The sequence below is a fragment of the Neofelis nebulosa genome, chromosome 5, assembly GCF_028018385.1.
Source record: "Neofelis nebulosa isolate mNeoNeb1 chromosome 5, mNeoNeb1.pri, whole genome shotgun sequence".
Classification (NCBI taxonomy): Eukaryota; Metazoa; Chordata; class Mammalia; order Carnivora; family Felidae; genus Neofelis; species Neofelis nebulosa.
In genome coordinates this window covers 28,835,692-28,854,255 of record NC_080786.1, presented here as the reverse complement: position 1 = coordinate 28,854,255, position 18,564 = coordinate 28,835,692, and the positions used below count along the sequence as shown (strand labels likewise).

At 39.4% G+C, this 18,564-nt stretch overlaps 1 protein-coding gene across 1 annotated transcript in view; it reads left to right on the top strand.

The window, feature by feature from the left end:
• The first annotated feature begins 38 nt into the window (after nucleotides 1–38).
• The window catches only part of ACAD11 (acyl-CoA dehydrogenase family member 11), a 92,588-nt gene continuing 74,062 nt past the window's right edge, over nucleotides 39–18,564 (top strand). The window contains exons 1-5 of the mRNA XM_058729908.1: nucleotides 39–311; nucleotides 7,734–7,833; nucleotides 10,715–10,840; nucleotides 11,451–11,612; nucleotides 13,174–13,338. Coding sequence (XP_058585891.1) covers nucleotides 163–311; nucleotides 7,734–7,833; nucleotides 10,715–10,840; nucleotides 11,451–11,612; nucleotides 13,174–13,338 — 702 coding nt within the window. The 5' untranslated portion in view covers nucleotides 39–162. The remainder of the gene's footprint in view (nucleotides 312–7,733; nucleotides 7,834–10,714; nucleotides 10,841–11,450; nucleotides 11,613–13,173; nucleotides 13,339–18,564) is intronic.

The following is an 18,564-nucleotide window of genomic DNA, read 5'->3' as shown; positions in this document are numbered from 1 at the left end:
GGCAGGAGAGGCGGGGCCACCTCCGCCCCGTCGCGTCGGGGCCACTCCCGCCCCGTCGCGTCGGGACCTCGCCCCCAAGCCGTGGAGTAGCACTCCTCAGGCCAGAGGTCTCAGCGCGGAAGGCCTGTGGATTCTGCATCTAGGCGGTCGACAGAGGCAGTCATGGAGGGCGGTGCCTCCCTCGAGCCCGAGACCACCGAAGTGCTGCCCCAGCACAAGTTAGACACCGGGTCCCTGGAGGCCTATCTAAACCAGCACTTGCCCGGCTTTGGGGCCGAGCCAGAGGCCCACCTGACCGTTGCTCAATACAGGTATCGACGCCGGCCTTCTCCTCCAGCGGAAACAAATCTGTACAGTGTGCTTTTCTTTCTTTGGCCCACGGTGGGTTCGCAATTTCCCCCCGTCCCCGCTTCTTTTCCTGCACTGACTCGCTCTGTAGGTGGGGGCTGCCATCAGTGGTCCCCTGCATTTCATCCTGGGTATTTCCAATTCGAGGACAATAATGGAAGCACCACAACATTCATGAGTCCAGCAATGAGAAGGAATCTTTGTTGAAGGATGCAATCCTGTACCTGGAAGATTCACTGAGGCAATTAAGGTTGGAAGCTTTGTGGGATAATATAAAGAGGTTTTCTCTCAACTTCTGTTATGTGACCATTAGATCTTTTTTTTTTTTTTTCTGAGAAGCAGGTGCAATTCCGTTGTAATTGGCAATGTTCTCGAAGGTTGAGTTAATGGCACCAGCTGGTGGGCCTGAATTCTAATCCTAGATCTTCCACTTAGCAAATCACAGCACTACTTTGGGCTTCAGTTCTTTTTGAAGTGAGGGAATGGAAATGGATGACGCTCCTGAGAATACTGTTCTCCACCATGAATCTGGCTCTGGTCTGTTTTATAATAAAAAAACAAATTAAAAAAAAATTTATTCTAAAAATAGTATTGTGATAAAGGCAGAACTATAGAAACAGTGCTGGCTTCCAGGAAATTCTATCTGCCACTTAATGACTGGGAATTTTAATGTTATATAAACTCCCTGAGAATTAGTTTCCTGATCTGCAATAAGTACTTGCTCCTTTTGATAATTAAATTGCATAATAGTAGGTGAAAGGTCTTAAACACTGTTTACAACACAAGGCTTCTAGGCTGGAAACCTAAGCTGTTTTTTATTACGCCTACTTCAGCCTCCAGTATCTACTGGGATGTGGTACCTTTTAATTCTATACCACAAAACTCTCTGATCCATCTCCTTTACCACTATTTTTATTTTCACGTAAATCAGTAGTCACGGAATACAAATGCCAGTGATAAGTGCCAGAGGCATATGATATTGAGTATTGTTGCAGGGAGTATGGCCGGAGTCGCAAAAGATGAGTCCGCAAAGTGCAGTTAAGTGAAGGTCCTCATACTCGAGTCGGAATGAGGCCCAGACTCCAGAATGAAGCTTCTTTTTATTAGGATAATTGTGGAAGACTGTGCATAAAGTCAGCTAAGCAAGTGTGTTCATCAATCTAATGGTTTAGCTTTTCAAGGTTGAATTTGAAGTTAATTGGTTTCTATAACACTAGGAAGGGTCAGGTGTGAAGGAGGATCTGACCCTGGACAACGTTAATGGCTCTAGGCGGTCCTTACAAGCCACAGCACAGCCAGCTGTGTTCAGCTGTGTAAACATGCTAAGGCCTTATACCTTCTCCAGCCCTTCCCTTTTGAAGTCTTTTCCTTTGATGCTTCTCTCCTGCATCTCCCACAGCATGTGATACCGACCATGTTTCTTTCTCCAGCTGGGTTCAGCTATATGAGTGCAGGCAAAGAGTTGGACTTAAACTAGAATGGGTGGAGTATAGGGGGGCAGTTGCCTGGGTGGCTCAGTTGGTTATGCAACTGACTCTTGATTTTGGCTCAGGTCAATGATCTTATCTCCCTGAGAACCAGCCCCATCGGTTTCATGTTTCACACTTAGCAGGAATTTGCTTGGGATTTTATCTCTCCTCTCTCTCTCTCTGCCCCTCCTTCTCCCCACCCACCCTGTGCATTTACGCTCCCTCTCAAAATAAATAAACATTAAGGGGGGAAAAAACCAGAATGGGGGAAGCCAAGCAAATAATCTGGAGAGGGGTTTAATAAGTATATTAAAGATGCATTCAAGAGGGTGGTTATGTAATTGACCATCAAATTTAAACGAGTGAAGGAAGGATGTGGGGGAAGAGGAAGTTGAAGGATGCTAAAAGATAGTATGATCAATGAATGGTAGTTCCCAGGATTGAAGGATTGTTGGAATCAAGGTACCAACCAGCAGGAGTGAGTGAAAAGATGATGGTCAGAGATAGAAATGCTTAACGAGGATGGATTATGCAGTGCTTGAATTGGTGTGTAAGGTGTGTCCCCTAGAGTAGGTGACTGAAGTAGTATAAAGGAAAATATCACCGGAGTAGAAGAATTCAAGGAACTGACACAGTCCTGAGTGTTAGATGAACATCTGACTAGATTTTGAAATTATTAATGAAGATAGGAATAGTGTAAATAAGAGCAATAGTGAATCAGTAGGCAATGAGGGGGAGTGACTTAAGAGCAGTTGGTTGCAACAAGAAAGGGTAGAGTGCAGTAGTCTAATAACATGAGATTCAAAGCTGGATTGAAGGGTTTAGGCAGGAGGGAGGGCCAAAAGTTTGCAAGTGGCGATGAGTATCAAGAGGGACGTAGACTCCATCTCTAGGCCTACAGGATAGGTGATGTGGGGGAGGGGGGTGGAATCTACCATGTAATAAGCCTGCAAAGGAAACAGGGGCCTCATGGAACATTCAAACTTTAGTCACAGCGAGAAGGTGAAGTGTCCATTCAGAGATGAGAGTGAAGCTGTTTGTGATTATGCTGAAAGACAGTGAGTTCCAGGGGCACAGAGAAAAGATATCAGGAGTTGGGGGAGGGGAGGGTGGGAGAAGAAGACAAAACAGGGCCTGTGCAGAGCCTTGTGGAAATTAGAGTATAGTAGGTAAGTGGTGATATGGGAATCTGGGACTTTTGTTGATGACCTAAACAAGGATAAAGAACATAAGGGGCATCTGCCTAGCTCAGTCAGTAGAGCATGAGACTGTTGATCTCATAATGGTGGGTTAAAGCCCCACATTGGGCATAGAGCTTACTTAAAAAAAAAAAACAAAAAAAAAACAAAAAAAAAACCAAAACAAAACATGATGAAACATGATGAGACCAATCCTGGGGGGTTCATGACAGTAGTGATATAAGTGATGTGAAATAAGAAAAGTGAAGTGTTTGGGACTACAGAGGGGCAGTCTTATACTAAGTGCTCTGGGCTCCAACCCCCCCTCCCCCAACAAATGATGCCAATTTAAAAATAACTTTGTTCGGGGTGCCTGGATGGCTCAGCTAGTTAAGTGTCCAACTCTTGATTTCGGCTCAGGTCATGATCTCACTGTTGTGAGATCAAGCCCCATGTCATTTTTCCATGCTGGGCATGGAGCCTGCTTAAGATTCTCTTTCTTCCTCTCCCACCCTCTCTCTCTCTTAAAAAAAAAACAAAAACAAAAACAAAAACAAAAAAACCCCAAAACTTTGTTCTCTAAAATGAATAGCACTTTCCATTTGATTATCATATGAATAGAATGAACCTGTATTATTCTCTTCCCCTGTGTGTATTCAAGTATTCAAAATGTCTAGTAATAGCTCAAATATGATTTTTAAAAACTGTCACTGATCTTTCTACAAATTAGGATCTTTCAGACTTCATAACTCTGTGAAATGTGTTATGTTGTTTTGGTCAGCTTCGTCTATTTCTGCAGTCATGGTTCCACAACAGGGTTCTTCTGTTTGACTTCATCTTTGATTCTGCATTGATGTGTCTCATCTTCCACCATGGCCTAACTGTTGAAAATATAGGATCAGAGCATGTCCTTAGGGGATATTTTGCCTCTCTGCTTCTAATCTCTAGCTTTGTACTTCTAAGCCTCTTGTACTGGATACTCAATGTTTTCCATGCTCGAACACCATGACAGTGGTCTTTTAATCTTTAATTTTCTTGATCTCTTATCTAGAGCAAATACATTTAAAATGCTGTTAGCATCAACATCAATAGTTACTTTAGGGGCACCTGGGTGGCTTAGTCGATTTGAATGTCTGACTTCAGCTCAGGTCATGATCTCATGGCTTGTGGGTTTTAGACCCGCATTGGGCTCTGTGCTGACACCTCAGAGCCTGGAGCCTGCTTCAGAGTCTGTGTCGCCCTCTCTCTCTGCCCCTCCCCTGCTCATGCTGTGTCTTTCTCAAAAATAATCATTTAAAAATTTAATGAAAAAAAGTTCAATTGTACAACTCTAAAGTGTGCAGGAGGGATGTTTATTAGTTCAAATTTTCCAAACTACTTGTTATCCTGTATCATTGCTCAATTTCATGAACCTGAATGGACACACTAAACTGATTGTCAGAGCAGATAGTGAAGGTCAAAGTCCATTTGGTACGCTCTGTGTTATTGCACGTAATCAGAACAGTCATTACTCCACCAGTGGTTTCAATACCAAAGGAGATGGAATGATATCAAAGATCAGTGAATTTTGAATAGTTTCAGATTTATCCCTGGACAAGAGACAAGATGGCTGCCTACATAGCTGCAAACATAAGTAACACCCTTGTCAGGATTGATGCTTTTTTCTAATTTCTTGCTTTCGAAAGAAAATTCCTATAGGTATTTCTAAGTTTCTGAAGCTTGGAGATGCAGCTGAAACTGCCCAGTAGGATGACCTTGTGGGCCTGAGACTTATCTAGCAAGATGTGAAGAAAGGCTTAAAGAACCTTTTCTCCTTCTCTATGGACAAATTAAGTTAACTTTCTAGCTTTGTTACTCTAGTGACTCCTTAAAGGTGGCATGTCAGCTGTGTTTCTAGGCAACATTACTTCTGGTAAAAATAATATGTAATTGATAAACTGTAATCTAAACTAGAAGTCCTGGAAATGAACTCTAAGTATCTGGTGGGGTACTTTGGGCTTCCCTAAGTGTAGCAAGTTCTTGTACCTGCTCATGTCCCTTGCCAGGAAGCTGGGAGCTGTGTCCAGAAGAATGTTACTAGAGACAATAGCTCCTGTGGAACATGAGGCTTCTAAGCCAGGGTGGAACCTATGTGGTCCCATTTCTTAGAACCTGAACCATCACCAAAGGGACACAGGGGTCACAGAGTAGATCCTAGAATGCTGCATGGATTACTGTGATGCCCCTGCTGTAGAAGTTCATCTGATGTTGCCCTGCTGCAAAACCGTATTTCCTGACTTCATATGCTTCCTCTTCTTCTTCTTTTTTTTAAGTTTATTTATTTATTTTGAGGGGGAAAGAGGGACAGAGAGAGAGGGAGAGAGAATCCCAAGCAAGCTCTGTGCTGTCAGCATTGAGCCCTTATGCAGGGCTCAAGCTCACAAACCATGTGATCATGACCTGAGCTAATATCAAGAGTCAGCCACTTAACTGACAGCCACCCAGACACCCCTGACTTTGTATGTTTCCAAGTGAACTAGTGCAGAGGGTAGTCAATTAGGTTTTGTGAGACTGATTGTCTAATCAAAGTCTTCTCCAGCCGAGTGAATTTCCCTAACTGCATACTTAAATACAAAGATTCCATCTTTGTTAATTAAGGTTTGGCAAATCAAAAATACCACCTCTTTGGTTATAGCAACACATTTCTTTCAGCACCAAATATCTTGTCCAACTCCTAAACAATAGCTATGGCTATTGACTTATTGATGATTCTTATCATATTGGTACCATCAGTGGTTTCTGGATTATATGGCAACCTGATGTTTAGAGTGATTAAAGTTAGCCATTAGTATGTGCACAGTGTTGGTGATGATCTTCCCAAGGTGGGCTTCTGCATTTTGGGGGGTTCTTTTTAGGAACCATGGTATATATGTACACAGAGGAGAAGATTTTAATTTGGTGAGATTTTTTTAACAGAAATATGTATTTTTTAATTTATTTTTCTGTTGAAGTATAGTGTCACTGGGATTTTTTTGAGACAAAATTTATCTTACATAACATTTAAAATTTGAACTATTTTTAAATATACAACTTAGTGGGTTTTAGTATATTCACAATGTTGTGTCACCAGCACCTCTATTTCCAGAACATTTCCATCAACCTAGAAAGCAATCCTTACCTACCAATTCTGCCCTCCTCCCATCCCTTAGCAGCCACTAATCCACTTTCTGTCCCTATGGATTTACATACTCTGGACGTTTCAAAGAAGTGGAATCATATAACACATGGTCTTTTGTAACTGGCTTTTTTTCACTTAGCGTCATGTTTTCAAAGCCCATTCTTGTTGCGGTATGTATCAGAACTTTATTCCTTCTATGGCTAACAGTCCATTATATGGCTGTGTTACATTTTGTTTATATATCCGTCTATTAATGGACATTTGGGTTATTTCCATTTTGGGGCTGTTGTGAATAATGCTGCTATGAACATTCACGGACAAGGTTTTATACAAATGTATTTTCGGTTCCCTTAGATCTATACCTAGGAGTAGAATTGCTGGGTCATATGGTAACTCTATCTTCAATAAAAAGCTTTTTGCTTTTTCTTTATATTTCATTTATGTCATTTACTATCTTGAAAGGCTGGTACGTCATATATGATTGCATCATCAAAAAATGCATCAATCAGACTTTTGGCATTAAAAAAAATGTTGTAAGTTTCATTGCTCTTTGTAGCATCACAAATAAATTTTCCCATGTCCCAATAATCAACATAGCTTGAGGTGATCCCATTCTTGACCACTGGCAATGATCTCTATTTTTCCATGTTAAAAGGCACCCACACAGGTTTAGATGGTGCCAAAATCAGTGTTCTTAGATATGATTCCTGGGAAGGATGGGTCTGGCTTGTAGAAGAAAGATGTAGACAATGGAGCTGCTACTGCATTCAATCTGTACTAGTTTTGTCCTTTGCAGATAGAAGCTAAAGGCCTAGGGAGAAACTTCAAAGATTTTTTTTCACTTCCTATTACCTGTTACTTCAGAGACTGATTCTTTTAATTATTTGTTTAAGGCCTCTCTTTCATGCTTTTGGAATCTTCAAAAGCTGGGTAATTCTAAACTGCTATATTGTGAATGAAGGTGTAAATTGAATAGTTTTGATATCTGGAGGATATTTTTAGTCCATGTGAGAATTTTTGCTCTCCTTGCAGGGAAAGCCAATGCCCTGGTATCTATGAGTTCCTTGGGACACTGTTGTATTTCCCTGGCCCAGATGTTCACCCTGGTCCAGACACTTCTCTCTTACCAGAATTCCCATTGTGGAGAGCTATACTTAGGTGCTAGCCTTGGTGAAGCATCTGGGGGTTATATCTCTAACAGCAGATGAGGAGCCATTTACCCACCTATTCCAGCATCCTTTAATTAATTTTCTGACTGACCACATACAATTTCTTTCCCCAGCCTTCATTTACTTAGATCTAGGCATTGTTCTAGGGGTACTACTGATAAAATTCATGATTTACAGGCAGGGAGTGAGGTCCTCTCTTCTACCTCTGTGGATTACAGATTCTCCAGCTGCCACTGTGTTATCTGCTTTATATCATCCCAAAACTAGTGTTTTGAGCTGCTGGTAGCACCTCTGTTGATTTCTCAGCACTGAAATTTATTTATTTTCATTTTGTGCTTCTTTTGACATCTTGGTAGCATTTGGGGAAGGAAAATATATCTTTGTAATAGACCTTTTCTCTACTCTTACCCAGATCAGGACAGTCCAATCCAACTTTTTATCTCCAGAAGGGCTATCAAGCATATGTACTCAGAAAAAAACCATCTGGATCACTTCTTCCTAAAGCACATAAGGTATGGTGTACAAATGCAATAATTCTTTTTTAAGTTTACTTATTTTAGAAAGAGAGCAGGGGAGAGGCAGAGGGAGAGGGAGAGAGAGAATCCCAAGCAGGTTCCTTGCTGATGGCACGGAACCCGACGCAGGACTCAAACTCATGAAATGTGAGATCATGACCTGAGCCAAAATCGAGAATCAGACATTCAACTGCCACCCAGGCACCCCCCCTTTTTTTTTTAAATTTTAGAGTACATGAGCAGGGGAGAGGAGCAGGAGTCGGGGGAGAGAGGGAGAGAGAGAGAGGCAGAGAGAGAAAGAGAGAGAATCCCAAGCAGGCTCCACACTTGGTGTGGAGTCCAACACCGGGTTCGATCCCGTGACCCTGGGATCATGACCTGAGCCGAAATCAGGGGTTGGACACTCAACCAACTGAGCCATACAGGCACCTCTACAAATGCAATAATTCTTTGTTGACAAATAAATGCTTTTTATGCACACACACAAAAAAAATTTTTAAATTGCTTTAATTTTTTTTTTTTAAAGTGTTTATTTTTGAGAGAGAGCACTCACAAGCAGGGGAAGGGCAGAGAGAGAGGGGAAAAGAGAATCCAAAGCAAGGCCCAAGCTGTCAGCACAGAGCCCAGTGTGGGCCTCAAACTCATGAACTGTGAGATCGTGACCTGAGGCGAAGTCTGACATTTAACCCAACGAGTTACCCAGGCGCCCCTAAATTGCTTTAAAAGTCATCTCATGTTATTAAACAATAGATAATGTATTTTATTTATCAGATGAAAATTTCACTTGAATTGTATCCCTTTTTGTTTTTAAAAAGGACTTGAGGAGGGGTACCTGGGTAGTTCAGTTGGCTAAGCATTGGACTTCAGCTCAGGTCATCATTCCAGCACCAGGGTGCTTACAAACACTTCTGTCACAGCCTATGGCTCTGCTGGCTTCTCTCACCTTGGTCATTGTTTAGTCATGTCCCTGCTCTAGTTAATCTTTATCAACTGCTGCTTTATTACAGCTGTCAAAGTGAGCTGCGTGGTTTCTCCTTCTTAGAAGTCATCAGTCACCTCTGAGTCTGGGGCCAGATAAGTCAGCATCACAGCTCTGCTGTGAGCCATGTCCTGAGGTCCTGAGTGATAGGCTCATATATCTGTCCTGGTTGAGGAGACCCTTTTATCATATTGGGTTCCTGTTTCAGTGTTAGCTTACGTCTCTTTGCCTCCTTTCCCCATGGTTATCTTGAACTCCATGGCAGCCTTGGATACCAGGAAGGATTCCCATCCTCTGCCTTAGAAACAAATACCTCTTTAGATCTCCAGAAAAGCTAGTGCTTTTCCCTTCTACCAACACTCACTGGCCTCCCCCAGCACCATGTAGCTGACTGTGCTCAGAGCCTTAGAATAGAGACTTGCCTGAGCCCCCTTGAGAGACAGAAAAAGAGAGAAAGAGTAAATGAGAGCAAGCCAGTGAGCCGTGAATTGCTGAGAACATCTCTTTGTGAAATATTATGAAATTTGTGAAATATTGTGATCAGGAACTGTTGCCTTCATATGAGCAGAGCCAGGATGAAGCCCCATTCATGTGCTATCCTTTAGACTAATTAAATTTCTTTTTTTTTTTTTTTTTTTTTTAGTGCTGGCCTAATTTATAATTGTAATAATTGCTATGACTACTTTTAAGGAAAATATTACCCCTCAGGTCATTTGTTGATACTGTTTTAAAATTGATTTGTAGGGGTGCCTGGGTGGCTCAGTTGGTTAAGTATCTGACTTTGGCTCAGGTCATGATTTCACGGTCCGTGAGTTCAAGCCCCATGTCAGGCTCTGTGCTAATAGCTCAGAGCCTGGAGCCTGCTTCAGATTCTATGTCTCCCTCTCTCTCTGCCTCTCCCCTACTTGTACTCTGTCTGTTTCTCTGTCTCTCTCTCTCTCTCTCTGTCCCTCTCAAAAATAAATAATAAACATTAAAAAATTTAAAAAAAATTTTTTTTTTTTAAATTTTTTTTTTTTTTCAACGTTTTTTATTTTTATTTTTGGGACAGAGAGAGACAGAGCATGAACGGGGGAGGGGCAGAGAGAGAGGGAGACACAGAATCGGAAACAGGCTCCAGGCTCCGAGCCATCAGCCCAGAGCCTGACGCGGGGCTCGAACTCCCGGACCGCGAGATCGTGACCTGGCTGAAGTCGGACGCTTAACCGACTGCGCCACCCAGGCGCCCCTAAAAAAAATTTTTTTACATATTTGTTTTTGAGAGAGAGAGACAGAGTGCAAGCAGGAGAGGGGCAGAGAGAAAGGGAGACACAGAATCTGAAGCAGGCTCTAGGTTCTGAGCTGTCAGCAGAGCCCAATGCAGGGCTTAAATCCACGAAATGTGAGATCATGACCCAAACTGACGAAGCCACTGACTGAGCCACCCAGGCACCCTAATATTTAAAAATTTTTTAAATAAAATTGATTTCTAGCATTAATGTAAGGTCACAAATAGTTATTAAATTTCTGTGTTTCTAGGGTACCTGGCTGGCTCAGTTGGAAGAGCACATGACTCTTTATCTTAGGGTCAGGAGTTCAAGCCCTACACTGGGTGTAAAGATTACTTAAAAAAAATTAATTAAAACTTAAATTGGGGCACCTGGGTGGCTCAGTCAGTTGAGCCTCTGACTTCAGCTCAGGTCATGATCTTGCAGTTCATGGGTTTGAGCCCCACGTTAGGCTCTGTGCTGACAGCTCAGAGCCTGGAGCCTACTTCGGATTCTGTGTCTCCCTCTCTATCTCTCTCAGCCCCACCCCTGCTCATACTCTGTCTTTCTCTCTCAAAAATAAACATCAAAAAAAATTTTTTAACTTAAATTTCTGTGTTTCTGATTTTTAATAATCCATCATCCTATTTAGATTGATAGAGAATTTGAAGTCCAGAAAGCTTTGTTTTCAGTTGGATTCCCCGTTCCCAAGCCTTTATTGTACTGCAGTGATGCTTCTATCATTGGAACAGAATTTTACATGATGGAACATGTGCAGGTAAATTAACACTTAATCTTTATTGTTGCTTTTATTTTTAATCGTGAAAATTAGATGTTAATAAATAATAGTTTATTAGTTAACATTTTAGGTAATTTGCTTTGCAAGGGCTTAAACTTTCATTTGAATTTGAGCACAGGCAGTGTAGGAGGGATGAAATAGACTAGGAACAAATTTAGTAATTAGCACGTGTTGACTTATTCTCAAATTTTCCTCTAGATGGCAATAAAGAGCTATATGTAGTGGCAATAACCAAACCCTCCAGATGGTGGACAGAAAAATACTACTCCAAAGAGAATATCAATCCCTTAAGAACAATAAATTCAAAGTGTTTAAAAAAAAATTATTTTGTAAACTGTAACTTGAGAGTAGTTTTGTCCATTAAGTTCATTTTGGAATATCGTTGTATTTTCCCTTTGGCATACATATTCTATTAAACATGTTTTCCTAAGTGAATGTTTTTCTAGCATATTCTACAAAGAATTGTTTTTGTTGGAAAACTATTATCCTGATTTTTTTTTTGTGGACAATGGGGGATTATGACATTACAAGTAATTGGAGTGAAAAAATGTATTTTGTTTTAAATTATCTATTGTAATTGTTTCTATAGGGCCGAATCTTTCGTGATTTTACAATTCCTGGAGTTAGCCCAGCAGAACGCTCAGCCATATATGTGGCCATAATAGAAACCTTGGCTCGTTTACATTCCTTGAATATACAGTCGTTGCAGCTGGAAGGATATGGTAGAGGTGCTGGGTACTGCAAAAGACAGGTAATGCGTCCACATGAAGAGCTCCTTTTCTCAAGTTCTTGGAAATAATATCCTTGATTAGTCAAAATAAAAACCCATTATACTTGCCTGAAACTTGGGTATAACTTTTAATATCAACCTTTATATTGGCTTTTTGTTAGCAGAAAATAATTTTATATTTTTAGATCAGGTTTGTTCAGCCTAAGCTTCTGTAACTAACAACATGTACATGGATGCAAATTTAAAGCTTTTCTGCCTCTTCACTTAATTTATCAATATGTTTTCTATACAGTTTTCCTTTTGAAGTTAACATTTATTAAGCATGATTGTGTGTGTTTAATACTTCCTGAGTACACTGTTAAATATCAAGAAAATAGAAATAAGTTCTTCCCCTAAACGAACATTTTTTTGAGAGATCTATACATGAATCTCATTTATGTGAAACTTGAAAATAGAATAAAGGGGTATATAATCTAGTAGTAAATTGTTTGGTACTCATCATGAGAGCTGTTCTATTTAGAGGGTGCATATCAGTATGCCCTTACTTGGGTGGGGAAAACTTTGTGGGAGAGATCTGTCTTGCACTGTGTATTTAAGTAAAGAGAAAATCTAGAGTGATAGGGAAGAGATGGTGAGCATTTCAAACCAAAGAGACAGCAAGACCAGATATGTATGGGACTATTTGCCTATGTCTGTCTGTCTGTCTGTCTTTCTGTCTTTTTGAGGGGGGCTAAGGGAAGAGAGAAGGGAGTAAGATTTAGAGAGTACTCACACTATGCCAGGCCCCATGGTAGGTAGGTTGCTGACCTACTCTTTTAAAATCTTTGTAATAACCCTAAGACATAGGTATTATTACCCTCATTTTGCACATGAGGAATCTAAGGGCTACTGCGTATCAAATAATACATGAATAAGTGGCTTAGGCATAATTTATACTTGAGTCTGTATGATTCCACAGATAAAGGTCTTTACTGCACTAAGTTGACCAGAGATACCTTGGGCAATGGGGAGAGAACTATGAGCTGATGAAAAATATGGTTTCAATTGATGGAGGACTTTGAGTATAATTTGATTTGTTTGTATTTGATTCTAAGAACAATAAAAAGTCTTTTCACTCCTTATACCTGAAATATATTTAGAAGATTCTGTGGGTAATAAGAAAAAGTATTAAAATGAAAAGTAAAAATCTCCCTTCTTCTCCCAGCCCCCATATTTCCTTTTTCAGAGATTACTTGTTTCTTGTGACCCTTCCAGAAATCTGCTATACCTTTTTATTTGTGTATATATGTGTTTGTGTACATTCTTTTATTCTTTCACAATATAGTTGCAGAATAGAGGCTAGAACCCACATTTCTTGATCCCTGTGCCAGTATTTTTTTTTTCTGATAAAAATCTAAGTTAGTAAAAGGGAACTAGATGGAAGAGAGATTTAAATGTTTTAGGTTCATGTGAACGTCACTTAGAGGGATTTGTCTGGAGCATTGAGGAATAAAACCAAATTTGATATGATTGAATTTTGTTTAAATTTAGAACCTAAGTCCTATGTTCAACTTTACAATTTTTCTTATTTATATATCTTTAGGTATCAACCTGGATAGAGCAATATAAAGCTGCAGCTCATCAGGACATCCTTGCCATGAACCAGCTATTTCACTGGCTAATGAAAAACTTGCCAGATAATGACAATGAAGAAAATTTGATTCATGGAGACTACAAACTAGATAACATAGTTTTCCACCCTACAGAGGTATTTAAGCTTTATTTATAATAAATTAATTAGGTCTTAGCACTTTTGACTTGGGACACAAGTACTAGCTAGATATTCCCCTCAGGGTTCCAATGGAGCCCAACCCAACCCAACCCAACCTCACTCTTCCTCTTTGGTACTGTCTTCACCACTCAAAACTTTCAGAAATGAGTCCTACAGATTTTATGGCATAGGTAACTGCCTACTTTTAAGGCCAAGTGCAATCCTCAGGGTATCTGACTTACTGCTTAAAGGGGATTTGGGAACTTACATGCATGTCACTGTTTTCTTCAGAAAAGTTTTTCATCTACAACAAGTATTTAGCTTACCCATATTCTTGCTCTTTTGGTTCACCTTCAGTGCCCTTTTCTTATCTCATGAAGAATTTTTAATATGACTATTATAAGCTCAGAGAGGACAGAATTCCAAACGCCTCTTTTGACGGTTTGAAAGAATTATATGAGCTTAACGTGACCTTGCTCTGTGTAAATGTACACAGTGTCATCTTTATAAAAGATTCAAACAATTAAAAACTATAACCTCCCTCCACTGAGCACAGACTGTGAAGTCTGGGATTGGAGGAATATGGTGGGAGCGAGGAAACCATCTCAGTCCTCCTCATTACCTGTATGCCATTGGACAAGATATTAATTCTGACATTAATGTGAAAGATTTATAGTTTCCTGAATCCTACTTGTTAAAAAGAGTTTTTTCTGGGTTGATTAATTTTCTCAGATGCTGAGATGTTTTAGGGCAGTAAGAACTGCTCTGAATTCGCGTGCTAAGCTTCTGGATTTCATGTTCTCTCCATACAGGAAGAGGACAGGAGAAAAATAGCATTGTAAATTACATTGCTGTCATAATTCAAAGTAGTACTGTATCAAGTAAGAATTCAAATATAGCATAAAGACGTGAGTACATTCACCAGCAACACAGAACACACAGGAAAGTAAATTTTGATATTAAAATTATGTGTATGTAATTATAAATGTGTATGCGTAGACTTTTGTTAATGGCACTGATGAATTCTGAAATAACTTTGTTAAATATAGATTAGGAAAATTAAAGAATGCTAATTAATAACTTGGAAAAAAATTTTTAAAAAATTTTTTAACGTTTATTTATATTTGAGAAAGAGAGACAGGGAGTGAGTGGGGGAGGGGCAGAGAGAGAGGGAGACACATTCCGAAGCAGGTTCCAGGCTCTGAGCTGTGAGCACAGAGCCTGACATGGGGCTCAAACCCATGAACCGTGAGATCATGACCTGAGCCCAAGTTGGTTTCTTAACCAACTGAGCCACCCAGGTGCCCCATAACCTACAAAAAATTTTAAAGCTTATACCTTTAAACCTAGCAGGATCAGGCCTGTATTTGATCTGTACCATAGAAGTGTCTAATATTTTAAGAGCCTATCTTTGAATAAGTCAGGGTTTTCTATGGGTTCTGTAACCATGTACTTTTCTACTCATTGCTTAAGCAAGGAAGGAAAAATTCAGACCTAGATCTCTTGAATTTTGTGTCATCTACCAACATGTTTAAATTTAGGATTAATCATAATACGCTGAAAATAATGGCAAAAACACTAAGTACTAAATGGTTACTCCCTTTTAATTTTTAATCTCCTATTAGAAAACCACTTCTTCTTTTTTTTTTTTTTAAATATATGAAATTTATTGTCAAATTGGTTTCCATACAACACCCAATGCTCATCCCAACAGGTGCCCTCCTCAATACCCATCACCCACCCTCCCCTCCCTCCCACCCCCCATCAGCCCTCAGTTTGTTCTCAGTTTTTAAGAGTCTCTTATGCTTTGGCTCTCTCCCACTCTAACTTCTTTTTTTTTTTTTTTTTCCTTCCCCTCCCCATGGGTTCCTGTTAAGTTTCTCAGGATCCACATAAGCGTGAACACATATGGTATCCGTCTTTTTCTGTATGGCTTATTTCACTTAGCATAACACTCTCCAGTTCCATCCACGTTGCTACAAAGGGCCATATTTCATTCTTTCTCATTGCCACGTAGTACTCCATTGTGTATATAAACCACAATTTCTTTATCCATTCATCAGTTGATGGACATTTAGGCTCTTTCCATAATTTGGCTATTGTTGAGAGTGCTGCTATAAACATTGGGGTCCAAGTGCCCGTATGCTGATGTATCCCTTGGGTAAATTCCTAGCAGTGCTACTGCTGGGTCATAGGGTAGGTCGATTTTTAATTTTTTGAGGAACCTCCACACTGTTTTCCAGAGCGGCTGCACCAGTTTGCATTCCCACCAACAGTGTAAGAGGGTTCCCGTTTCTCCACATCCTCTCCATCATCTATAGTCTCCTGATTTGTTCATTTTGGCCACTCTGACTGGCGTGAGGTGATATCTGAGTGTGGTTTTGATTTGTATTTCCCTAATGAGGAGCGACATTGAGCATCTTTTCACGTGCCTGTTGGCCATCCAGATGTCTTCTTTAGAGAAGTGTCTATTCATGTTTTCTGCCCATTTCTTCACTGGATTATTTGTTTTTCGGGTGTGGAGTTTGATGAGCTCTTTATAGATTTTGGATACTAGCCCTTTATCCGATATGTCATTTGCAAATATCTTTTCCCATTCCGTTGGTTGCCTTTTAGTTTTGTTGATTGTGTCCTTTGCTGTGCAGAAGCTTTTTATCTTCATGCGGTCCCAATAGTTCATTTTTGCTTTTAATTCCCTTGCCTTCGGGGATGTGTCAAGTAAGAAATTGCTACGGCTAAGGCCAGAGAGGTCTTTTCCTGTTTTCTCCTCTAGGGTTTTGATGGTTTCCTGTCTCACATTCAGGTCCTTTATCCATTTTGAGTTTATTTTTGTGAATGGTGTAAGCAAGTGGTCTAGTTTCAACTTTCTGCATGTTGCTGTCCAGTTCTCCCAGCACCATTTGTTAAAGAGACTGTCTTTTTTCCATTGGATGTTCTTTCCTGCTTTGTCAAAGATGAGTTGGCCATACGTTTGTGGGTCTAGTTCTGGGGTTTCTATTCTATTCCATTGGTCTATGTGTCTGTTTTTCTGCCAATACCATGCTGTCTTGATGATTACAGCTTTGTAGTAGAGGCTAAAGTCTGGGATTGTGATGCCTCCTGCTTTGGTCTTCTTCTTCAAAATTACTTTGGCTATTCGGGGCCTTTTGTGGTTCCATGTGAAGTTTAGGATTGCTTGTTCTAGCTTCGAGAAGAATGCTGGTGCAATTTTGATTGGGATTGCGTTGAATGTGTAGATAGCTTTGGGTAGTATTGACATTTTGACAATATTTATTCTTGAAAACCACTTCTTATAGGATTAAAGTTGCCAAACAGGTGTCAACTTCCTTTAGATAAGCAGAATATTCAGTAGTTCTTCCAACTATTTTTTAAAAAAGAAACAACTTGTAGAGGCACAGCATGAAGCTATTTCTCTGCAATACCAATTTGTGACATGTATCTTTATCTTTTATTAGAGTTATATGGTATCTAGTAAAATTTCTTCTACTTTATACCCAATAATCTCATAATTATTAGTTAAATTTTATTAATTTCTGCCTCCTATTTAAATATTGTAGCTAATTTTTTATGGAAGTAACATATGGTTGGCAGAGTACAAGTCAACTAGCATTTATTCATTACCAACTATTTGCTCTGAAAGATGGAGTTGGAAAGGAAGTACAGCTCTTAATGAGGTCGAAACACAACTGTAGAGAAAAATATATAACAGCAGAGAACAATATATATCCAAGTGCTAAAGTATGTCCTACAAAATGAACTGTAAGAGCAGTCAGAGGGAAAGATACACTGTGCTGGCATTGAAAGCTGTGAAATAGCTTAATAGTTTATCTTTTCCACCTCATTTTTTATTTTTATTTACTTATTTTTTAATGCCTTTCTTATTTATTTTCTTAAGTGAACTCTACCCCCAGTGTGGGGCTTGAACTCATGATCCCAAGATCAAGAGTTGCATGCTTTAGCCACTGAGCCAGCCGGCACCCCTCCACCTCGCTTTTTTAGATTTCATAAGTAAATGGGAAAATATTAGATTATATGCTTTTTTTGTGAAGGCACTCCACAAATCAGAAAATCAATCCTTGGACTATAGCGAGCTGAATATGTGTATGTATGTGCTCACCTGTATATATTCCTAACACTATGATTGAAGGCTTTTTTATTTTTTTTCTTTGAGGGTAAGGATTATGTCTTAATTTTTTTTTATCTTCGTCTCTAGAGTCCATATGGATGCTCAATAAATGGGGACATGCTACTCTATTACCTCCTTTAAAGCAATGACTGTAGCATTTATGAAGCAGGTGTTTATGTTTCTGAATCAATCTAAGTTGAAAGAATTTATTTTAATTAATCACTATTTCTATATCCTATGTTTCTGCTTAATTTTTATTCTCTGACAGTGTGACCTTAAAGCAAATAATTTAACCTCTCTTTATGCTTCAGTTTTTACTTTAATTTGTTTTTATTGATGCCTAATTGATATTTAACATTATATTAGTTTAGGTGTACAATATAATGATTTGATACTTGCATATACTATGAAACAGTCACCACAATAAGTATTGTTTCTCCCTTCACCATATGTAGTCACATAATATACAATATAATGTTGTTGACTCTAGACTCTAGTACGTTGTATCCTCATGACTTACTTATTTTATGGAGAAGTTTGTACCTCTTAACCCCTTCTCCCATTTCACCCACACCATATACCTTCTAATTTCAGAAAGAGAAATTGCTTCTATAGAAGCAACTATGAGTCTGCTCTCTGCATGTTATGTATGAGTTTGGTTATATTTGTTTTGCTTGTTCGTTGGTTTTGTTTTTTTAGATTCCACATATAAGTGAAATCATATGGTATTTGTCTTCCTTTGTCTAACTCACTTCACTTAGCATTATACCCTCAAAGTCCATTCATGTTGTCACAAATGGCAAGCTTTCATTCTTTTTTATGGCTGAATAGCATTCCAATGTGTGTGTGTGTGTATCTCACATCTTTATCCATCCACCAATGGATGCTTTAGTTGTTTTACTATCTTTGCTATTGTGAATAATACTGCAGTGAACGTAGGGGTGCATATATCTTTTCTAATTAACGTCTACATTTTCTTCATATAAATATACAGAAGTAGAGTTGCTGGATCATGTGGTAGTGCTCTTTTCTTTTGAGGAAATTTCATACTGTTTTTCATAGTGGCTGCATCAATCTACATTCCCACCAGTGATGCA